The sequence below is a fragment of the Eucalyptus grandis genome, chromosome 5 (assembly GCF_016545825.1).
Source record: "Eucalyptus grandis isolate ANBG69807.140 chromosome 5, ASM1654582v1, whole genome shotgun sequence".
NCBI lineage: Eukaryota > Viridiplantae > Streptophyta > Magnoliopsida > Myrtales > Myrtaceae > Eucalyptus > Eucalyptus grandis.
Window position 1 is genome coordinate 25,294,874 of NC_052616.1, and position 25,083 is coordinate 25,319,956.

The 25,083-nt window shown below is 38.6% G+C and overlaps 1 protein-coding gene across 2 annotated transcripts; it reads left to right on the forward strand.

Moving 5' to 3' along the window:
* The first annotated feature begins 52 nt into the window (after positions 1–52).
* LOC104430634 (ras-related protein RABF2b) lies at positions 53–24,600 on the forward strand. 2 transcript variants are annotated; one of them, XM_039314100.1, is made up of 7 exons: positions 53–295; positions 1,575–1,652; positions 1,744–1,911; positions 3,036–3,084; positions 3,443–3,516; positions 4,223–4,316; positions 24,212–24,600. In XM_039314100.1, exons 1-7 carry the CDS (start codon positions 257–259, stop codon positions 24,310–24,312), a joined length of 603 nt encoding a protein of 200 aa, XP_039170034.1. In that variant the 5' UTR covers positions 53–256; the 3' UTR covers positions 24,313–24,600. The 2 variants fall into 2 exon arrangements, with proteins under 2 accessions (XP_039170034.1, XP_039170033.1); XM_039314099.1 differs by lacking the exon at positions 24,212–24,600 and adding an exon at positions 4,625–5,005.
* Positions 24,601–25,083: the final 483 nt, after the last annotated feature.

Sequence of the window (25,083 nt, forward strand, 5' to 3'; positions counted from 1 at the left end):
AAATCGCATACGCTGGCGTCGCTTGAAAAGGCGAAAAAAAAAATCAATCGCTTTCGACGACGACGACGAGGAAGGAAGGAAGCAAGGTAGAAGAAGAAGCAAAAGGAAAACAGCTCCGTTGGTTGGGAACGTTCGCCCCTCCTCCTCCTCCTCCTCTCAATTTCCTCCGCCGTCAACGCCTCCCCCTTCCGCCTCCGCCTCCGCCTCTCCCTCCGATCGCCGCCGATCGCCGCCCGCCGATCTCCGATCCCGACCGATGGCCACCTCCGGCAACAAGAACATCAATGCCAAACTGGTGAGCCGCCCCCCTCCCCTTTTTCTTCGATCCTTCTCGCCGGCGATCGGGAATCGCGGCGCTCGTTTTTCCGGTCGGTGTTCCCGAGGTCTTTGCAGTGGGCTTGATGCGGTTGCGGATTTCGGATTTCGGATTTTCTTCCGCGTCTTTTTCGATCGCGAGTTTTTAGGGTCGGGGATGAGCTCCCTCGGCTTGCGGATTTCCTGTCGGTTTCGGTCGCGGAATCGGGAGGATTATTTCTTAGGGATGATGATGATCTGCTCGGGCACGCGCTTTTCGCTGGGAGAGTTTCGATCTACTTGAGCGTCGGCCGTTTGATTTTTTTTTTCTTGGGATTTGGGGGGTTAGGATGACCTAAAGTGCGCGTGCTTTGTTCTGTACGTCTTCTCCGTTGGGAATTCGATACTTTTCGCTGTTTATGAGTAAGGAAGGGTTCGTTTTAGCTTCGTGGAGCAATTTTGGTTTTGATGCTTGCGGTAAATATGGTGGTTGATAGTCTTCGTACTGCGGCTTCTCTGTTCTGTAATATGTGCTGTTGCTCGCTTATGTTGAATATGGGGTGCTTCATATTGCGGGCTGCGGGTGGTGTTCAGCTTCAATTGGACTTCAAAATTCGACATGAAAATTATTGTCTGATCATTTCTTGCTTTGTCTTTCTGGTTCTTGGGAATTCTATTCCTACGTGTCATCTTTCTAAACTTCCTTATGCCCTATTGTGCTTTGCTACGTTAGATAGTGCTAAAGAGGTGCAATGAAAAAAGAAGAAAAGGAAAATTTTAAGGTGGGAATATAGCAGGGTAGAAAAGTGAAATTTTGGCAATGCTGGATTGAAAAAGTCGATGTATGGTTGATCAAAAGTGCTTATGGGTGCAATAGAAAGATAATGAGAAAATAAAGATTTGTGGCTAGAGGCCCTTATGCAATCGTTTTTCTGCATTACTGTGACTTTGTGGCCTTATGCCAATGACCTGGTTGCAGAGAATCTAGTGCATTACTGATGGTGATCATGACACCGGAACGATAAGTGTGATAAACATATTATATCTTTCCTCTGCTTACCTAGAAAACTTGCACAGTGAAAAGCGTATCATCTCGCTGTTTCATAATTGCAGGCTTTTGTTGATGACCCCCATCTATATTTTCTTAAGGTTTCATGCTTGCTTTAACTTGAAATGGTTATGATTCAGTGTCGTGATCTATTTATTTCTGTGCTTCTTCACGAGCTGATTACTTATTTCATTGAACCTTCTGTTTTTGCTCGTTCTTTTTTGTACATTAGGTGCTTCTTGGAGATGTTGGAGCTGGAAAATCTAGCTTAGTACTGCGGTTTGTTAAAGGCCAGTTCGTTGAATTTCAGGTTCACAAAACTAGAGTATTGATTTATAATTTTCAGCCGATTTCGTTTCTTGTCATAGTAGCTTGACCATGAAGTACATCTGATGTTGTAGGAATCCACCATCGGCGCTGCCTTCTTTTCTCAGACTTTGGCTGTAAATGATGCAACTGTGAAGTTTGAGATCTGGGATACAGCTGGCCAAGAGAGATACCACAGCTTGGCTCCCATGTACTATAGAGGAGCTGCAGCAGCAATCATTGTGTATGACATGACAAACCTAGTAAGTGAAGCTAACAATCCAATTATTGCCTCCAATGCTGTATGATGTTGCTAAGTCTACTAATCTTTGACTGTTGGAAGAGATCTTCATGCAAAATAATAATTTTCACTACAATGAATTCATGTAACATGCGAATCGGCTTCTTTTGGCTTCCAATTTTAGCATTCTAGCACCTAAGTTTTCGAAAGATGATCATTTTCTGATAATGGAGTTAAGCTGGTCCTTTACTTTTGATTCTTGGGAACCATGGCCAAATTGCCACATACAAGGTTGTGTCCTCAAGGGGTCATTACATATTCTTTAGTTGAATTTTTGCTCCCATGGTATGAGTTCTCTGTGGAATTATCAAAGAGCGAACCAATTAATCCTTCTCTAGAGACCTGGCTGACCTTTGTTGGGTTGGAGTTATGATTAATTGTTTGGTTTTGGTTGTGAAAGTGCTTTTGTTCTTGCTGTGTATCTGGAAGTGATGGCTTATAAACTCAATGAGTATAACAATTCTAATTGCTTAAGGCGTTCCACACTGGCAGTCTCACATCGATGGTGGTAATGTTGGCAGTCTCACAATTGTTCTGTTCTTTGATATCAACATTGCATTTTAATGATCTTGTGGTGTCATAAGTGTGCTTGTCTTGAGTATATCTCTATTAGGTGCATACTATATTATTGTCCTTGCTTATGTTCAACTGTTTTTGTTGAAGATTTATTCTCTTTTTTGTCCACAGGATATACTTGAAACTTGTTGTTGATGTAATATTCTAATCATGGTGTATGATCCAATTTCCCTTCTTATGTTCAACTGCCTTTGCATGATGTTCGTGTTTCCTCTTGCTAATTACTCGTATTGCCCTTATAATCTAGCTTTTCTTTTTCTCTATTCATATTTACCTGAGTGTCAGGCTTGTATATGGAGGTGAGGCATTGATGATCTGACTGTTTGTATGACATGACGTATGATTTGTTCAAATATGGTTGTATTTATCTGCCTTGCTAAAGACCTATGTCCATATCAGAAGACTTTAACTTTACAGTTCTGCATCTGCTTCGGTGCTCTGCAGCTTAGTGCTTTCTTTTGGCTTAGATGTTTTCCTAGCAAAGTGACAAGACTGTTTTCTTGCTTGTAGGCATCATTTGAGCGAGCCAAAAAGTGGGTTCAAGAACTTCAGGCACAGGGTAGTGATTAAATCTTTTTGTTTTTAATTTCTCTATGTTATAGTTATGTGTTTGGCTTTGCCATTGGCGTTTATGTTTATTTATGTTTTGTGGCTTCTAAGTAGGTAGACTTTTTTAACTTCTTGATCTCCAATATGCTTGTAACTTTTTGTTCTTCTTTTCTTGTATTAAAAGAGAATTTTTTTTTTTTTTTTATGCTTAGTATAACCTTGGGGTATACACAATTCTATTGTGTAATTTATCATGGAGGTGTTTGGATTTGATCTCCTTATGTTTCTTCAGCAAGAACCTTATATCATCTTATAATAATTTCATGGGTAGTAGTTGAGCTAACTAGCTGTCTCCATTCCTATCAAAGGTAACCCTAACATGGTTATGGCTCTCGCCGGAAATAAAGCAGATTTGTTGGATGCCCGGAAGGTTACAGCTGAGGTAATTACAGTTTTCCTGCTGTTTTGCTTTTGAGGTGATTGCTTCTGTTTTGTCTGAAATTATATTTTCTTTTATCAAGAGGTAAGTGCGATTTCATTGAGGTGGCAATAAGGGGGTGCCTACCTCAGTATACGCTAGATGTTGGATATCTACATCCTCCAATCTCATGCAATGTTTGGAGAAGAAATTAATTGAGAAGAACTGATACTCATTTTTATTTACTGTGTACTTCTGTGCACGCTCCTCTTCCTCTCCCTTCTCTGTAGACAACATCTTGTATGAGAAATCTTTTGTGGATACTTGTGTTTATCTTTGCACAATCTGATGCCTATCCAACCCTTCATTGATTTTTTTATGATGTGACTTGACTCCAATTCAAAGTGGTCATTGTCATTTACGGAGATGACTGACTTTTTGGAGCTCAATTGGAAGTCAAGCTTTGTATTAATAAACCAAGCCTAACTTTGTCGAGCTCACTGTCAATAGGCAAGGCATGAGAAGAAGTTGATTGATTATGCAATGGCACTGTTGACAATGATTTTATGGCTTGGTTTTCAGTCAGCATAAAGGTTTTAATTGATCATCTTTATAATTGATATCAGTCAAAGGAGAAACTGTAGGTTTGGTCCAGATTGTTGGATAATGAGACTCATTTTCAATTGTTGTCCTCTATAAATTGCTTATGGCTGGTCCCATTTTACTGCAGGAAGCACAAACATATGCCCAAGAACACGGTCTCTTCTTTATGGAAACATCTGCAAAAACTGCTGCAAACGTCAATGACATTTTCTATGAAATAGGTATTACTGTCTTGTCAATGTATTTGTCTCGCGAATGCTTAGTTCATAGCATGCATGCCATTGCTTGACTGGTTTTCATGTACATGTACTCATCTTAGCTGTAGATACTGCATGCTGTGAACTCCGTTATTAGGTTTAGAAATTTGGATATTGCTTATAATTTGTCTCTGCTCTCAACCGAGGCTGGTGATATCAGCGAATTATCTACAATACCTTCTATAATGAAATGTTCCTGTCAATTTTGTGGTGCACATTTTCTTAGTTTGTCGATTCCATGTAACTTACTGTTTGATTTTTCATGGATACAGCTAAAAGACTACCCAGAGCTCAGCCAGCACCGAACCCGTCAGGAATGGTTCTCATGGACAGACCTGCCGAGAGGACGGCAGCTGCATCGTGTTGTTCTTAAAGTAGCCTTTGTCTGTGCTTTCTGTAAAAGCCCATGACGCCTTCTCCCCAAAATGCATGATGAATTTTCGTCACTCAGATGTTGTCTCTGCCGAAATATCGCGGAATTGTACATGCTATGTCAATTTAGGCCCCTCTTATGCACAGTGTTATCAAGGGCGTGTGATATATAATCTTTCATATATAAATGTAATGACTATGGTTTGGCTCCTATATTGTTCTATGCTCGTGAGGATTGCGAACCAGTTTCGGTGCTCTTAATGATATTCTGACTTAGGATCCTTTTGGTAGGATCGTGGTTGTTGGCCATTGCGGTTCTCAGCAAAATTTGCAACTCTCTAATTCCATGTTTTTTGGATGGTCGAGAATCAACAGCAATCACCTCTTATTTTTTTCAAGCTTAAAAGATTGGTCACTTAGACGATGATGTGATTGTGTTAAGATATAAAACCAAAAATCAATGCACATCCGTGGTCAAGTTTCCTATTCCAATTAGCACAAGCTTTTACCATGAAGTGAGCTTCGTTCATGTTCCAGATTAATCAAATATCATTTAAAGAAGTCAACACGATATATTTCTCTCTAAAGTATGCCTTCATGCGTGTATATAATATATAAGAACGGAACGGAAAAGTAAGTGTATTAACATAATTACCATAATAGGAAGGAAACGCCTCAACATTATAGAAGACATTAGAATCGGGCTTTAAAAGAAACGCTAAACAAGAATTGAATAAGAGCAAAATTCCATCACTTTCTCTAAAGGTTAATTTTTTTCCCCTTGGGTCACCTAAGAATTAACAAAAGAAATACTAATTCAAGTTCAAATATAATTGAATGATATGGTGGTCATTTAATTTGCCTTGTGAAGAAGGCTGAAATCGAACTTGCTAGCAATAGGATCCCAATGTATCCCGATCTCATCGCCTTCAGCCAACCCCCTCCGCTGCACGAACTCCTTCATCCAGCACCCCTTCAGGACGTAGGACCCTGACGATGCCCAGTAAGCAAACACCAGTTGGTGCTCGGAGTGTGTGTCCGCGTCCCTCACCACGACCTCGGCACCCTCGCTGCTCTTGACTCGCCTCGCTCTCTCCTCATCCATGCACGGGAGCACGTAGGTCGCCACGCCCGCCCGCGGGATCAAGAGCCTCGACAGTTGGCCAAGATCGCTCTTCTTAAGCGTCTTCTTGATCTGATAAGGGTCATAGCGCAGCACCAGCTCCGTGGAAACGTCCCCGCATCTCTCTTCCTCTGCTTCACATTCTGAGGCCTCTCTCTTTCCCTTCTGGCTTCTACAGCGCTTCGCCTTCTTATCCACAATCGGAGTTCCGTCATCAGTGTGTGAGGCCGTGGACTTTCGCTCTGGTCGGGCTGGAGCGGCACTGAGTTCCTTAGTGTCCAAGTAACCCCTTGTCGGATCCGGCGTGAGAGGAAAGAAGACGCGAGCCGGCACCAGCACTGCAGCAGACGAAGTTTCTCGGCCCTCTTCTTCGTGATTCCTCGTGGTCGTGCAGGTAAGAAGCGCATGACGAAGAGTCAATCGACGGCAGCAGCGTGTGTAACTCGCCTCTCGGGACGTCGCCAGTCGGAGGCAATTCCAGGGTGAAGGGATCGACAAGCTTCATGGTTTTCGGGTCGAAGAAACAGGAAAAATTGCTCCGCAAAAGCAAGAGAGGCCAACACGGTGCAGAGAAATTTAGAGAGAGAGAGAGAGAGAGAGAAGACAACGTTGGAGAGAGAATAGAAACCAAGACGACGAGGACTAGGAGGTTGAAGAGAATTTATAGTTTAACGTTGTTTGCCATTGGAAATGGGATTAGGAGTCGGTTCGGATTAGTGTACGTGGGGATTATTAAAAAAGGAAATAAATCCAAGATTCCATATTGATTTCGAATAGCCTTTTTCTCCTTTTCCGTAAGGGATTGAAGGCAAATTCATTAATCTCCACTTAGAATTTTCCCACTAATGGTTTTATTATTTTTTCAATAATAGAGAACCGCATGGATTTGTGATTGTTTACTTATTCCAGTCAAATTATCACATTTTAGGAAATATGTAGTCTTATATTACATGCCCAGCGCGAGGCCGCCCTCGCGGCCATTGGTGAGGTGGGGCGAGGTTGAGGTCGACCTCGACCTCGCTGGCCGTCGCCTCTGCCGGTCACTGAGGTCTGACGACTGGTTGGAGGAAGAAGGAGGAGAATGAAAAAAAATAAAAATTAAAACATTATTAAAAGTTGTGTTTGTCAGCGCCGATTAGGCCACGTCACCCAGCCGATGTCTAGTCAATAAAATCCGGCCAAAATTAGCCGGAAATGACTAAATTGACACAACATAAAAATGTTTAGGACTTAATTAGCATAAAAAAAAGGTTTATGACTGAATTGACACAAATGCAAAACAAAAAGTTTAGGACTTTTTTTTTAACACTTTCCCCCTTTGTAGTTCAACTTGATTCTTTCTAATTGTAATTTGATCACTTTGAGCAATCGGTACTGGTCGCATACACACATGTTTTTGGGTTTTGTCTTGATAAAAAATATCTCGCAAAAAGAAACAATAGCTATTTTATTAGGCACAATAAAATGAGTAAACACCTTATTTTAGGTAGGAAAAAAAAAAAACCACTAAAGCCTTAAATTATACTATTGCAACACATTTACCTTAAACTTCTTTTTTTTTGTGATACAAAAAAAACCTCACACTATACTCATGTGACATATTTACTACTGATTTTTATGATATAAAAAAGTCTAAACTTATACTCATTTGATATATTTATTTTTAAAAAAAATTTATGACAAAAAAAAATCTCAAATTTGCATCCGTACGACACATTTACCTCAAATTAAGTTTGGGGTAAACATGTCGCATAGGTATAAGTTTATGATATTTTGTGTTACAAAGAGAATTTGGAGTAAATGTGTCACAATTAGTATAGTTTAGGGTTTTGATTTTTTTTTTTTTTGCTTAAAGGTATGGGCTCTTGCCTACTACTCTAGAGAGACTTGAATTTGTAGGGTAGTTTTGTCACCAAAAATTAATAATTCCTTTTGAATTACAGATATATTTTACTCGAACCTTTACTCGAATAAGTGAATTAAGGATTTTAATTCCCACATTTTAATGTTAAAAATTTGGGGGGATGAAAATAAGATGTACAATATATACAAGAAGTACCCGAAACTCGATCTTCGTTCAAACCTTAACCAACTTCAAATCAAGTTGGATTGGAGTTACTGAGACGATGATGTGATTGTGTTAAGATATAAAACCAACAATCAATGCACATCCGTGGTCAAGTTTCCCATTCCAATTCGCACAAGCTTTACCACGAAGTAGGAAACCTTGAGCTTCATTCATGTTCCAGGTTAATCAAATATCATTTAAAAAGCCAACACAATATGTTTCTCTCTGAAGTGTACCTTCGTGCGTGTATATAATATGTAAGAACGGAACGGAAAAGTACGTATATTACCATAATTACCATAATAGAAGGAAACGCCTCAACAATATAGAAGACATTAGAATCGGGCTTTAAAAGAAACGCTCAACAATAATTGAATAACAGCAAAATTCCATCACTTTCTCTAAAGGTTAATTTTCCTTTTTTTTTTCTCCCTTTGTCACCTAACAAAAAACAAAAGAAGTACTAATTCAAGTTCAAATCTAATTGAATGATATGGTGGTCACTTAATTAGACAACTAAAAAAATTCATTATTGACACCAACCTATACCTAAACTTTTTCTTGAATGATAGAAATATTTTTCATTTATACATTTTTATAATCAACACAAGCTATCATTTTTCAATAATTTTTTTCCAAAATGTGGATTTTCCATGAAACAAACCGACTTCTTAAGCTAATCCCAATCTTTCAGCTTCCTAAGTCAAATGGGTTTAGGGAAAAACTAATGCGTTGAGTGCTTCAATTAGGGCAATCATCTAACGTTAATTATCTGCATCGTCTTCCAAGATTCAATAATTCCGGAGTCTAGAGGTATAGGTCTTTATGCTTAACCCGAGTTTGTTTAGATTTTTCAAGAAAAAAGGAAAATTTAGACGCCGTTCATTTTGTGGAATATGAATAATTTGAAAATCATTTTCCTTAAAAATGATTGCTTGAAATAATTAGTCAATAAAAAATATTTTTATTAATAACAAAAACTTATATTTAAATATTTTCATAGATGACAAAAATATTTTTCGCTTGTTCATTTTTGTAAGCAATACGACAATCATTTTTCAAAAAAATATTCTCAAATCATTTATTTTTAGCGAAACAAACGGATAGTACCAATTTAATTTTGTCTCAAAGAAAATGGTCCAACAATGTATACGTAGCATATTTCTTCACCATTGCCTAATTAGCAAGTGCGTATTACATTACTAATTGGCCGGATATTATTTGTGCTTCAAAACTGTCAACTAAAATATTTATTCTTGCCAAATATATCATGTGGCTGTTTTAATATATCACTCCACGTCTACTCTTAAAAATAACAAAATAAAAAAAAATTGCGGAGATATTTCTTGATCAATTCTACATCTTAAATTTGTCGGTTTGTAGATCATTTCATAATGTGGAAAGATCATATATTCAAATTCAAATTGTGTATAATTCCCTTTAAAAAAGAGTAGCAAAGGGTCGCGTTTTTTCACTCCTCCTTTTGTGTTTTGATCATATGATTCATTATGGGCCCCTCACTTCTATTACAAGAGGTCCTCTTTTTTTTTTTTTGTTTCTTCTTTTTTTTTGTTCTTGTGGGTCACATCAATGATTTCCGACTGATGTGAAATTTGATAAAATCGTCGAATAAATATTTTCCTCACGAAATCAACATATACTACCACATAAGATGTGGCAAATAAGAAAAAAAAAAAATTGATATTTGATCGAATCAACGTCGAAATAATTAATAGTCAAACCATTCATGAATTCCGACAAAAAAATAAAAGGTTTTGTTTATGTCACGTGGCAGTTCAGATTGGTTTCGAAGGATCTATTTTGACGTCCCCGACCGAGAGAGACAAGCTTTCTCGAATGTTAGGGCGGAGTATTAGTAGATAAAAAGTTTAGGGTCAGCCGAAAACATGAAGATAAAACTTCTCCTTTGGCTACGATTATTTTTCTCATTGTCATCGTTAATGTTGGCAGCATCGGAAAAACGGCACGAAGAGAACATGGGTAGTGCTGGCGGCGAGCGATCGATGATGATCGGAGGAGATTTGGCGTTGGAAGAATACAAATGTATTCATGGGTTTCTTCGCTTTCTTTTGATCCATGCTATTTCTTTTTTGGAGAGACGGGCACGAAATTCAACGGCAATAACATGTCACTGCATACTTGAAAAGATCCACCCTTTAATGATGAAATAATCAAAGGTTAGGATTTCGGCGAAATTATTTTCATAACGAAATATCTTTAATTAAATTGCGCTAGCAGGACGGTATAATGATATAACAGTCAAAGATAATCACAAACTTTTCCTTTTTCCAACACAAGCTTGTGGGAAATTATCAAACAAAACACAGACCTTTCTCTCTCCTATGAAAAATAGGCGGTTGAGGATTGACTGTCTCTTTTCCAAGCTAACGATACCGTTAGGCAATCATTTCCCAAAGTAATTCAAGGAAATTAGGTTCTCTGCTAATTCTGAGTGGGGATATCTCAAGCAAAAAGAGATGGATTTATTCTATTCAAATTCTAAACGGAGCGGCTTGAAAATATAAAAGATGTAGTAATAAGATAAAAATACGTGCAGCTATTTGATCGACGTCGCGAATCAGGAAGGAAACTTAAAATACAGTGCCGATAAAGATAACTCAAGCCGCTGCATTGCTCGTGCCAAGAGCAACCTTGTGAAGGATCTTGAAGTAGAACTTGCCAGAGGCCTCGTCCCAAAACATTCCGATCTCGTCCCCGATTTCCAACCCTAGCCCCCTGACGAAAAGCTTGGTCCAGCCTCCTTTCAGCACGTAACTTCCCGACTTCCAGCGGCGGAACACGAGCTGGTGCTCGCGTTCTGTGTCCATGTCCAGCACGAGGACCTTCACGTCATCACCGCTCCTGACCCGCCTCACCTTCTCCTCGCCCATCTTGGGGAACACATGGGTCTGCAGGCAGTCCAGTGGAAGCAGGAGCCGCGACGAGCTGTTGACGTCGCTTTCCGTTAGCTTCTTCTGATCTCCCACGGGTCTCTGTAGAGCACCAGCTCCGTGGAGACGTCTAATGGCATCTTCCTCTCTGCACAAACAAAGCGGTATGTGAAGAGAGTGTGGTTTGGGAGGGTGGTGGTGGTCTGATGTGTATTATGGGTGGAAAAAGGAGGTGAATATAAGAGTTAAAAAAGCAAGCGAAGGGTGAAGGAGGTGAACATATAAAAAACCACAAAGGGTTGAGAAAGGAGGTGAACACAGAGTCAAAAAACATAAGAGTTTTTTTTTTTTTTTGGTCGAAAAGAAACATAAGAGTTAAAGAAAAGCGAAGCGAAGGGTGGATAAAAGCGAATGTGGACAGAGAGTTCAAAAAGCATGGAAGCGAAGGCCCCGAAATCGATATCGGGGAGAGCGAGGCAAAGTCTGCAGATTGTTTCTTTTTGGAGTTTGTGACACGAGGGACCAGCCATCTTTTTCTATTAATTTATTTTTAAAACTAATATTCTTTCTCAGAAATAATTATCCACTGCTGTCCTAATCGTTGTTTTCTTGTTTATCGATTGGACTTAGCTGCTCTACTTTCCCAATAATGTACACAAATAAAGCGATTGCCCTGTATACCACAGCTATCATCCTCTCCCCCATCCGTAACAAGGGATCACTTTTACCTAATTTCCATTCAAAAAGATTTAATGAATTTTAGAGTCTATTTATTTCACAAAAAATGAACTTTTCCTTAAAAACTCTCTTTTATTGGTTCTGATTTAGATTAAAGTTCTCGCTTACACATTGACATTCCGATAGACTATATAAGAGGAATTTTAAGACTCGCAAAAGAGAAATATTTTGGGTTGGGTTGTCTAAGTGATATTTGATTGATCTAGGACGCGAAGTTCAAGGGTTCCTACACTATGGTGAAAGCGTATGCGAGAAAGAATAAGAAACCGAACCTTGTACATGCTCATGTGATAAATCGAGCAATTGGCAGGAAAAGTACCAAACAAGTCATAAACCTATTGCATCAAAAGTACTAATTTAGTTATAAATTTTTCAATTGAACCAATTCAGTCGTAAACCATTTCACATTGGTACCAATTCAGTCCATTCGACTAATTTTGGCTGGTCGGCACTAACGTGGACGCCGGTCGGTGGTCAGACATTAATGTGGACGCTGGCTGGTGGGAGAATGCTGATGTGGTAATTTCTTAATATTTATTAATTTTTTTCCTCTTTTCTTTTCTTTTTTCCTTTTCTTTTCTCCCTTCTTCCTCCTTGGACTGTTCCCACGATGGTCGGTGAGCCTTTGGCGAGAGCCATGAAGCCCTCGCCTACCGCTGGCGAGGGTCGCGGCCCTCACCCTAGCCTTGCCGCGGGAGAAGGCAAAGCCAATTGTAGAATCAATACAAGCATCGGCTTACCTCCTCCTCTTTCTTCTTTTTGATTTTTGTCTTTTTTTTTTTTAAGAAATCGGGAACCAAGTTGATTAAGGTTGGTTCTCAAAATTTTCATTTCCTATCCTCTTTGTTAACATTTGGGGTGTGTTGGCTATTGTGGACTCTCGACAGAATTCATAATAGAAAAGAAACGGCTCTAGAATATTGAAGACAAATCTCTCGGTCTTCCACGCTTCTAATTTCTCGTTGTCTCTCCAGAGAAAGAAATAACATGGATCACAAGAAAGCAAAAAAAAAAAAAAAACCCATTGAGATGTTCGATTTCTTCAACCACAAATCCCCTCCAATCGCCATGGATCACTCACCGCCGGCATCATCGGTGGTCTCTTCGTCCTGCATTTTCCATGTTACCCCCGCTGATGATGGCGAGAAGAAGAAGAATCGGAGCTAGGAAGAAATTTCATCTCCACGTTCCTGGTTATCCTGGTTATCCAGACCTGCAATTACAATCAAGAAAGCTTCTCTTTCTCAGTCGTCAACAAAAGCGGTGGCAATCTGCGTCAAGATAACAATCCCGCTTCGCTTCGGAGAAACAAGCGATGAACAATGAAGAAATATTTGTAATGAATGGATTGCTAAGAGTTGAGCGATTCATGGATCACTTGATCGTAAAGAGTAACGATGCATGATCCGGAAGTCCATTTTGATTGCACCCTACAGTGTCACAGAGATTATGATCATGAAATTGGATGATGGATGTATGTCGCATCATATCCTAGTCGGACTGAATTCGGTCCATCTTAGTCGGCTTTTGTGTCTCGTCACATGACTGTTATCGGCTTTCCAAGTGGGAAACCTACTGTCAATATGCAATCGCCCAAGAAAATATTGTGCATGTGGTGCTTGCATAGGATCTTAGAAAGTACCGAAACCCAAGGAGGATCAAGACATATTCGGGAATGACAAAGAGGATGCACAGAAGAAAACAGAGAGCGGCTGAATTCCAAGTCCAAAGCAAAAGTTTATTGAGAGAAGCTTCTTGGCACTTAATTGCCATCGTCCATGCACGAAACGAGCGTCTCTGACCATTGAATTCAATAACTAATTCACTTGTCCTATGGTAAAAAAGTCTAAAGAAAGGATGTAGGTTTTTTTTTTTGGATCCGTTCCTTTTACCACCTCACTTTGCCACTCTCTAGAGAGAGTACTTGCCAGGTTCACCCCAGTTGTTTTTTGGGGAGGAGAAAAGGTGCACTAAACCGATTGCCATTTGTAGAAAGCGAAAGCCAATTTATGAATTGGGTGGATCGAACATGACAAGATAACACGAATTTCACCCGCTAGTTCTTGGGTACGGTGCTATCGATTCTATTTATTGCACCGGGATTAGTACTGAGTCTTGTTGATACCAGATTTTTAGTTGACGCATCATTAAAAAATAAAAAATAAAAATCGAGATTTGGGTTTTGATCACGACAGAACTCCATTTCTCGGCCAAAAGTGTCATTTTTCATTTTTTTTTTCTTTTGCATTATCGCTTTTAAGCAATTTCTAACTCATTTTCAAGAAAAAAACCTGAAAAGTCAAATGATTTACTTTCAAGTTGACTTTTGGTCAACCATTTGACCAATCCTTGGTCAAAAATTAACTTTTAACCCCAAAAAAATTCCATTTTGCTTTATTTCACTCTTATCAAATCAATTTTTTGAAAATTCAAATATTTGACCAAAAAATCAAGATTTTAGAAAAAGTCAACTAAATGGTTGACTTTTGATCAAACATTTGACTCAAAAAGAGGAAAAAAAATCAAAAAATACATAAAAAAATAGGTATATTTCATTCTTTTACATTTGATTTAGAGATTATTTGAAATCTATTTGTGCATTCAATTTCGTGATTCATTGAGTCAAAATGCGAATTGTCGTTTTGAGCCCTAATTAGAGAACGAAAATCGATTATTCATAACTTGCGAACAGACAATGGTTTCTTACTCATTCCCTTAAGATAAGTCCAAATTCAAAATCGATTTTGAGAAATTCACATAAAAACTTATCAATTTGAAGAATTTTATCCTGCCAAACATTAGAAAATCAAACAATTAAGCTTCCATCGACAAAATTCGAATTGACCCATTCGTAGTTGTGGCTTTTTTTTTTTTTTTTTGGGTCTGAAATAGGTCATTCATTCATTTAAAGCAAGGATTACAAGTAGACGATAGGTTGGTTTCAGAACATAAAATATTCAAAAGAGGTTGTGGTGATGCATATAACTAGTTTGTGGCTAGGGATTTGAGGCGAGGCGATTTGGTGACCCAATCGGTGGTGTGGTTTGCTTCTCTTGGGTAGTAGGAGAGCTTGACGAGGGGTAGATTTTGCAAAATTTCTCTGATTTCAGGAAGTAAATTACTCACAGCCCATGGATCCGCAGCCTGGCCCAAAATTGCCTCCACAAGTGCCAAGTTGTCACTCTGTACTTCCCATTTACTTTCTCTGAACTGAATAGCTTCCACGTGATTTCCATTTCTTTGGTTTAGAAAGCGCAATCCGTGCAGAAGCGCTAGGGCTTCAGCGTGCAGAGGAGAAGCGGCATGGATCTCGGTGGCGAATCCGTCAATCGGTAAGCCACTCGAGTCACGAACAATCCCAGCGACAGAACTCTTCTCTTCTCCCTTCGTGCAAGAGCAATCCACATTAAGCTTAAAGCTGTTACTATCCAGTGCTTTCCAGATCTCGGTCGAGTCTAACCTGCTGGTTTTCTTCTATTCTTTGCTCGAGATTCATTTGGAGAAGGCCCGGACTTGTGTTAGGGCGAGATCTACTATTGATTCAGTGTTGGGAGGCCGGGATATGAAGATGTAGTTGTTTTGAAGTTTCCAAATTAACTAGACCGTGCTTGCCACCATATCTACTGAAGGTAAATCAGTTTTTGCTTCGAAGAACTCTGCAAACCACTTGTCTATGCGAGTTACTGATATCATTTTGTTGTAGAGGTTGAGGCACAGGTCAAGCCAAATTTGCCGAGTCCTTTTGCATATGAAGAACAAGTGTTCTGCTGTTTCAGGATGCCGAAGACAGAGAGGACACAGGGGATCGGGTAATATTCGCCTTTTATAGAGATTTCCTTTATTGGGATTGCATTCTGGCATATGCTCCATAGGAAGAACTTTACTTTGGGGGGGATTGGAGTATCCCATAATCTAGTCCATAGGGATGGGTGGCCGATAAGAAGTTGTTGCTTTGTTTAGGTTAGGATAATTGGTCACTGAACATACCTTGTTGTAGCCACTTTTGACTATGTAGGATCCTGAGTTATTTCCCATCCAGATCAGCCTATCTTGCTGTGGTTGTGCACTGATTAGAGTTGAAAGTATTTCATTAGTGACTTGTTCGTCAAAGAGAGCTTGAATTTTAGGCTCATCCCATAATCTCCTTTCATTGTTCATTAGTTCAGCAACCATCTCTAGATCATTCATGTTCGCCAGTCCTCCTATCACTCCCCTTGGAAGCCATCTGTCTCACCAAATGTTAATGCTTTGCCCATCTCCCACTATCCACCTTACCTCCGGTTCTATAGTATCTCGACCTATAAGGATGTTGTGCCAACCCCAAGGTGGTCGTTGTCCTGTTTTTGCCTTCCATAAGTCCCCATTTGGATAGTATCATCCTTTTAGGATTTGGCTCCATAGAGCTGATGGTGATTGTGAAAGTCTCCAGGCTTGTTTTCTAACATTGCCTTATTGAAATTAATTAAGTCTTTAAAACCGAGACCCCTTTCGTCTTTTCTACATTTCAAGACTTCCCATTTCTTCCAGTACATACCTCTTTTGGAATCATTTTGTTTCCACCAGAAAGCTGCAATCCTTTGTTTGATGGCTTTACAAACTGAGATAGGAATTTTGAAAATGGACATAGCGTACTGAGGAAGAGCCTGTACCACAGCTTTTATCAATATTTCTTTGCCAGCTTTAGATAATAACTTTTCTTTCCAGCCTTCAACCTTCGTGTTCACCCTAGCAAGAATCCATGAAAACATATCATTTTTTGTTTGTCCCCAATCAGATGGAATTCCCAGGTATTTCCCTGTTTTGTCAATAATAGGCACTCGTAACTCATATGACATATTCCTCTTTAAGCTCACAGGGCAACCCTTGCTAAAAAACACTCCTGATTTGTTTAGATTGATAGCTTGACCAGTTGCATAATAATACTGGTTCAGAAGATTTGCCAAATTTTGGCATTCTCTAACTATCCTATCCATAAAAATTATATCATCATCAGCTAATAATAGATGAGATAGTGTGGGGGCAATACCTGTTCAATTTAATTCCTTTGATGCTCCCATTTTCTATCGCCTTGTGCATCATCCAGGAGAACACATTAGCCATCAATATGAAGAGGTACGGGGACAATGGGTCTCCTTGTCTTGGTCCCCGCGTGGGTGTAAAATACCGTGTTTGATCGCCATTAACTTTGATACTAAATGACACCGTGGAGACACATGTCATCACCAGCTCAACCCATCTCGCGCTAAACCCCATCTTCAACATACTCATTTTTAAAAAGTTTCACTCAACCCTATCATAAGCCTTTTTCATATCCAGTTTAAGTATTGCCTGGAATTTATTTTTTCTTTCTCTGGTCCTCAGCTAATGCAACACTTCTTGAACTATAAAGATGTTATCTTGTATTTGTCGTCCTTTAACAAATGCGCTTTGTTCATAGGCTATTATCTCATCAAGCCATGGTTTCAATTTGTTTGCTAACACTTTGGAGATAATTTTATAACCAAAGTTGCATAGACTAATTGGCCTGAACTGACAAATACTTTCTAGTGTTTTAACTTTTGGAATGAGAGTTATGTGAGTCTTGTTGAGTAGGGGGTCAAAATCACCTGATTCTAAGAAGTTTCTGACCACATTCAGCACATCCAGCTTGATATCTTCCCAATAATGCTGATAAAATTGTCCATTAAGACCATTCGAGCTGGGGGCTTTTAGAGAGCCTAGTTGGAAAATCGCTTCTTTTACCTCTTCCATGGAAATAGGGACCAAGAGGTTTTCGTTCATTTCCGTGGTTATTAGAGTTGTGCACATGTCCAAAATAGGTTGAAAATCTCTTAGACAAGCTGATTCGTATAGAGAACAATAGAAATCCTCTATGTGTTGTTTCAATATCTTTTGGTCCTTACACCAAGTATCTTCGTTGAGATGCAACGTAGAAATTCTATTCCATTGTCTTCAATGAACCGTAGTGGCGTGGAAATATTTTGAGTTCCTATCTCCTCAACGTAGCCAATTTATGCGAGACCTCATACCCCAATACATCTCCTCTCGTCGCCAAAACCGCTCAATATTTTCTTTAATTTCTTGGCTTTCCACTTTGCTGGAAACTTCAGAACCCCCATTTGTGATGTCAATGAGTTTCTTCTTGAGACTTCTAATTTGGAGAGAGGCATTAGAGAACTTGTTTTTGCTCCATGCTGCCAATTCCTTTGTAACATGCTGTATTTTCTGAGAAAATGTTGTATAACAGTCCTGGTCACCTCCCTAATAGCTTTTAATAATTTCCCCCACACTCTTCTTCCTCCATCCAATAAACTTCAAACTTGAATTCCTTTCTTCTTCTCTCCCAAATAGGATGTAGAGACAACAAAAGTGGGCTATGGTCTGAACCAACCGCTGGAAGGGCCACCACTTTAGCATTTGGGGAGGTAATTCTCCACTCCATTGTACATAAGGCTCTGTCAAGCCTTTTCTTCACTAAATTTTCATCGTCTCTATTGTTGGCTCAAGTAAAAGCACACCCTTTAGTATCAATATCCATTAAGGAGCAATCATTAATCATATCCCGAAAGGCTACTATTCGATGTTGATAAGCTTCCCTCTTCCCAACCTTTTCCCAATTATATAGAACTTCATTAAAGTCCCCCATACAAAGCCATGGAAGTTGATTGTTGGAGTGCATATCCCGAACCTTTTGCCATAATAGAAGTCTCTCCTTGAAATTTGTGGAAGCATGTTTGAAAGTAACTCTCATAGTGTGGCCACTAGAAGGATCCTTGCATTCCACATGCATGTGCTCTTTCGAACTCGAGTTTATTTTAACATCCACATCCTCATTCCACATAAGTACCAAGCCACCAGCAATGCCGATTGGTTGCTCTATAAACATGTGCTGGAATTTCAGTCGTCTTCTGATTTTATCCACCATCATCTCCTTGTTTTTGGTCTCCATCAAAAAGACCATGTTGGGCCATTCATGGTTGTGGTTTAATTTCATGAATTTATGTCCAATTTTAATATTAAGCTTAGATCCATTTTTGACCTAAGCTCAAGCGCTTCAATTCAATGTCAATTTGAATGCGATAAGTAATCTTATATATAGGTAGTTCATTAGATATGGTAATTGTGATACTAATTGAGTTTAATTTTAGTTAATTTGCACCTTTGCCTATTGAATTGCAAATTTAACCCTTTTAGTCATTTAGGCCCAATTCAAAGCAGTCATGATTTTAACTCGTTCTTTTTCACAATAATCATTCAATTAGATTAATAAAAGACCCCTAGATTAGATCATAAGGTTTGATTAGTTTCATTATATCTTAATTGGCCAATTTATTCTTTAAAAGGGTAAAATTCCTTTTCAATTTGGTCATTTGGGAACCAAATTGTATAAATTTTAGACCAACAGGGGTCTCAAGTGGACAAAACAACAAGAATCAGGCCAAATCGGTTCAAGAATTGTTCAATATCCGACTAAACCGGTCTAACCAGCCGCCGACGGGGCTGGCCAGTTCAACTTCTTTCCGACCAGTTCCTAATATCCGGTAATCGGTTTTGGGATCCTCTCAATGTCAATTTCACTTATGCACCTATTTCCCAATATGTTCGAATTTCATCAAATTGCAAATTAACCTATAATCACACATTTTGACACAATTCCTGATATTGGCTTAGTTTTTTCTTTTTTCAAATCAAAGCCACTAGATCAATTACCTGATACCTCGAGATCATGATGAAGCATTTGAAATCAATTTTTGACCTTTGAATCGACATTTCAATCGTCGAATCAAATCGATGGCTGAAAATCGCTTAATTTGTGGAGTATATAAATGAAATTTTCCTCCATTTTCAAGGAGCTTCATTATGCACAAATCTCTCTCTCTCAAAATTGTCGCCAGTTTTTCCGCTCACCAACGGCCACTTGATCGAAGCCACTAGCTGAGAGGTCCCTCAGCTTCTCCTATCCTCGATCGGGCATAGGTTACTGGAGAGGTGACCACAAATTTGTTTGGCAGCTTCTCAGTTGCAGCACCAAAAATCGACAATCAAGTCGGTCTATTCCCCGATCGGCTGATTCAATCGGATTGGCGCTGAGTGCCAATCTTCCTCCCGAACAAGATCCAGTCCTAGGAGGTTCTGAAGATTCAATCAAAGTTCCGGTGAAAGTTCTACTCGATCACGACTGAAATCGAAAAAAACCGCATCAAAAGATAATTTCTCGGGCTCAAATCTCGTGAAGCAAGGCCGGATTAGCTGGCCGGGGTTAGGGTCCGATATTAGGGATATATGTTGATCATTGATGAGATGCTGAAGTTTGAAATTAAATGATTGTGTTTGATTTTGTTTAAATTTGCAATTTCGTAACCTTATGATTGATTTACTGTTTTGACCATAATGAGACCCGAAACAACCTCATTTTAACTTGAGTCCTCTTAGGATTAGATAATAGACATCCCAAGCTTCAAAACGGTAGGTTGCATGCCCCAATTGAGCATAGTTTGACCCTCGAAAAATATCTCTGAAGATGAGCGATTCTGCTGTAATGCAGTTAGATATTTGGTTATGTTCTTGTTCCGAAATGAGACTTTACTATTTTTGTGTGGCCTTTTATGATAATTTTTGGAAAATATTTCCTTCATGAGTTTTGTTCCAAATCGTTTTGTGCACATCCTATAATTTTTTCATGATTTTTGGATGTGCTTAACAATGTCAGATCTACTCAGGTCCAAGCCTAAGTCAATCTGTTCCGTATTGATAAGCTGATTTCTTTGGTGAGTTTTAGGAGAACTTTCCTTCATGAAATTTACTTTAATTGTGTGGAGAACATCCTGTAATTTTTTCATATTTTTAGATGTGCTTAACTAGGTCAGATCTATTCAAATCCAAGGCTAGGTCAATTTATTCTGTATTAATCTTTGATTTTGCCATTTTTTTGCTGATTTTTTTGTTGAGTTCTGGAAGAATTTTCCTTCATAAAAGTTGTTTGTAATTGTGTGTAAAACATCTTGTAATTTTTTTTTTTTTAAAATTTTTTTGGATGAGTTTAATTAGGTCAAAATTGCTTAGATTTGAATATAGGACAATTTATTTTGCGTTGGTCCGAATTATGTTTTGATGAAATTGAGTCCACAAATGCACTTATTTGGTCTCAAATCCCTCATGAAGATTGAAGTATATGATACGTATGTTCAATTGATGCATGTTTTGCAAAGTCTTGATGTTGGCAAGTGAATCACTTGCATGAGTTAAAGTTAAAATGTGCTGCATCAATACATAGTCTAAATGTGCATCTATGTTTTGTCATTTTTGCTGTGATTCATGTGATCACATTTAGATTTTGAATCCTTAATAAAAAAATATCCATCATTGCATATTCCATATGTAGGATTTTTCATAAGATTTTTTCACGTCTTGAGATTGTTGGTGGCTCAAGAGTGGCCCAACATGATTTTCCTCATGGAAACAAAAAAACAAGAATACTGTTATAGAGAGAGTGAGGAAAAGAACTTATTTTAAATCTTCGTTTACTATCGAGCCAGTGGGTATAGCATGAGGCTTGGCAATAATGTGGGATGAGGAGGTTAAGGTGGAAGGGGGGAAGCTCTGGGGAGCTCATCAATATAAAATGCAAGGATCTTACTAGAGGAGACCTAATGTGGATATCTTTTCTACATGCACCAACAAATTTTCAACATAGACTAAGGCTATGGCGGGCTATAAAAGATAGAAACTATCACAATCCACTCCCATGGTTATGTATAGGAGATTTCAATGAAATACTTTACCTTTGGAAAAAAAGGTTAGGTGTAGAGAGGTCGACCATTATAGAAGTGCAGCTTTCCGGGGGTTTATAGATGAATGCTCTCTGATGGATATTGAAAACAAGGGCTGTGCTTACAAGTTTGTGTCCTCAAGGGATCATTACATATTCTTTAGTTGAGTTTTCGCTCCCATGGTATGAGTTCTCTGTGGAATTATCAAAGAGCGAACCAATTTATCCTTCTCTAGAGACCTGGCTGACCTTTATTGGGTTGGAGTTATGATTAATTGTTTGGTTTTGGTTGTGAAAGTGCTCTTGTTCTTGCTGTGTATCTGGAAGTGATGGCTTATAAACTCAATGAGTATAACAATTCCAATTGCTTAAGACGTTGCACACTGGCAGTCTCACATCAATGATGATAATGTTGGCAGTCTCACAATTGTTCTGTTCTTTGATATCAGCATAGCATTTTAATGATCTTGTGGTGTCATAAGTGTGCTTGTCTTGAGTATATCTCTATTAGTTGCATACTATATTGTTGTCCTTGCTCTTATGTTCAACTGTCTTTGTTGAAGAGTTATTCTCTTGTTTTTTTTTTCCACAGGATATACTTGAAACTTGTTGTTGATGTAATATTCTAATCATAGTGTATGATCCAATTTCCCTTCTTATGTTCAACTGCCTTTGTATGATGTTCGTGGTTCCTCTTGCTAATTACTTGTATTGCCCTTACAATCTCGCTTTTCTTTTTCTCTATTCATATTTACCTGAGTGTCAGGCTTGTATATGGAGGTGATGCATTGATGATAGGACTGTTTGTACGACATGACATATGATTTGTTCAACTATGGTTGTATTTATCTGCCTCGCTAAAGATCCATGTCCATATCAGAAGACTTTAACTTTATAGTTCTGCATCTGCTTCGGTGCTCTGCAGCTTAGTGCTTTCTTTTGGCTTAGATGTTTTCCTAGCAAAGTGACAAGACTGTTTTCTTTCTTGTAGGCATCATTTGAGCGAGCCAAAAAGTGGGTTCAAGAACTTCAGGCATAGGGTAGTGATTAAATCTTTTTGTTTAATTTCTCTATGTTATAGTTATGTGTTTGGCTTTGCCATTGGCGTTTATGTTTATTTATGTTTTGTGGCTTCTAAGTAGGTAGACTTTTTTAACTTCTTGATCTCCAATATGCTTGTGACTTTTTGTTCTTCTTTTCTTGTGTCAAAAGAGAATTTTTTTTTTTTTTTTTTTATGCTTAGTATAACCTTGGGGTATACACAATTCTATTGTGTAATTTATCATGGAGGTGTTTGAATTTGACCTCCTTATGTTTCTTCAGCAAGAACCTTATATCATCTTATAATAATTTCATGGGTAGTAGTTGAGCTAACTAGCTGTCTCCATTCCTATCAAAGGTAACCCTAACATGGTTATGGCTCTCGCCGGAAATAAAGCAGATTTGTTGGATGCCCGGAAGGTTACAGCTGAGGTAATTACAGTTTTCCTGCTGTTTTGCTTTTGAGGTGATTGCTTCTGTTTTGTCTGAAATTATATTTTCTTTTATCAAGAGGTAAGTGCGATTTCATTGAGGTGGCAATAAGGGGGTGCCTACCTCAGTATACGCTAGATGTTGGATATCTACATCCTCCAACTCATGCAATGTTTGGAGAAGAAATTAATTGAGAAGAACCGATACTCATTTTTATTTACTATGTACTTCTGTGCACGCTCCTCTTCCTCTCCCTTCTCTGTAGACAAAATCTTGTATGAGAAATCTTTTGTGGATACTTGTGTTTATCTTTGCACAATCTGATGCCTATCCAACCCTTCAGTCCTCTACAGAAATCATCTCGTTGGCTAAAGATGTGTGAAATCAGGAAAGTTAGTCTTTTAAAGTTTATCCCTTTTATAGATAATCGGTTGGGAGATTGTTCATGCTGCTTTTTTATCCTTATTTGTAATCTTGGGCAATCCTTATATCCTGCAGTCCTAATGAAAGGTGGAACTTGATGATTACTAATTCTTGAAGGTCGAAACTTATAACTATTGCAAAGTGCAGGCATTAAAACGATACTATTTGAGTTGGTTAGATAAAGTGGGCACAGAGCGAAGAAAAGAGTGTCTCCATTGATTTTTTAATGATGTGAGTCGACGCCAATTCAAAGTGGTCATTGTCATTTACGGAGATGACTGACCTTTTTGGAGCTCATTTGGAAGTCAAGCTGTGTAATAATCAACCAAGCCTAACTTTGTCGAGCTCACTGTCGATAGGCAAGGCATGAGAAGAAGTTGATTGATTATGCAATGGCACTGTTGACAATGATTTTATGGCTCAGTTTCTAGTCAGCATAAAGGTTTTAATTGACCATCTTTATAATTGATATCAGTTAAAGGAGAAACTGTAGGTTTGGTCCAGATTGTTGGATAACGGGACTCATTTTCAATTGTTGTCCTCTATAAATTGCTTATGTCTGGTTCCATTTTACCGCAGGAAGCACAAACATATGCCCAGGAACACGGTCTCTTCTTTATGGAAACATCTGCAAAAACTGCTGCAAACGTCAATGACATTTTCTATGAAATAGGTATTATTGTCTTGTCAATGTATTTGTCTCGCGAATGCTTAGTTCATAGCATGCATGCCATTGCTTGACTGGTTTTCATGTACATGTACTCGTCTTAGCTGTAGATACTGCATGCTGTGAACTCCGTTATTAGGTTTAGAAATTTGGATATTGCTTATAATTTGTCTCTGCTCTCAACCGAGGCTGGTGATATCAGCGAATTATCTACAATACCTTCTATAATGAAATGTTCCTGTCAATTTTTGTGGTGCACATTTTCTTAGTTTGTCGATTCCATGTAACTACTGTTTGATTTTTCATGGATACAGCTAAAAGACTACCCAGAGCTCAGCCAGCACCGAACCCGTCGGGAATGGTTCTCATGGACAGACCTGCCGAGAGGACGGCAGCTGCATCGTGTTGTTCTTAAAGTAGCCTTTGTCTGTGCTTTCTGTAAAAGCCCATGACGCCTTCTCCCCAAAATGCATGATGAATTTTCGTCACTCAGATGTTGTCTCTGCCGAAATATCGCGGAATTGTACATGCTATGTTAATTTAGGCCCTCTTATGCACAGTGTTATCAAGGGCGTGTGATATATAATCTTTCATATATAAATGTAATGACTATGGTTTGTCTCCTATATTGTTCTATGCTCGTGAGGATTGCGAACCAGTTTCGGTGCCCTTAATGATATTCTGACTTAGGATCCTTTTGGTAGGATCGTGGTGTGTTGGCTATTGCGGTTCTCAGCAAAATTTGCAACTCTCTATTCCATGTTTTTTGGATGATCGAGAATCTACAGCACTCACCTCTTATATTTTTTCAAGCTTGAAAGATTGGTCACTTAGACGATGATGTGATTGTGTTAAGATATAAAACCAAAAATCAATGCACATCCGTGGTCAAGTTTCCTATTCCAATTAGCACAAGCTTTTACCATGAAGTGAGCTTCGTTCATGTTCCAGATTAATCAAATATCATTTAAAGAAGCCAGCACGATATATTTCTCTCTAAAGTATATCTTCATGCGTGTATATAATATATAAGAACGGAACGGAAAAGTAAGCGTATTAACATAATTACCATAATAGAAAGGAAACGCCTCAACACTATAGAAGACATTAGAATTGGGCTTTAAAAGAAACGCTAAACAAGAATTGAATAAGAGCAAAATTCCATCACTTTCTCTAAAGGTTAATT

Coding starts and splice junctions, on each gene's coding strand:
- LOC104430634 (XM_039314100.1), top strand. CDS start 257: ATGGCCACCTCCGGCAACAAGAACATCAATGCCAAACTG. Junction 1,653..1,743: donor GCCAGTTCGTTGAATTTCAG/GTTCACAAAACT, acceptor CTGATGTTGTAG/GAATCCACCATCGGCGCTGC. Junction 1,912..3,035: donor TGTATGACATGACAAACCTA/GTAAGTGAAGCT, acceptor TCTTGCTTGTAG/GCATCATTTGAGCGAGCCAA.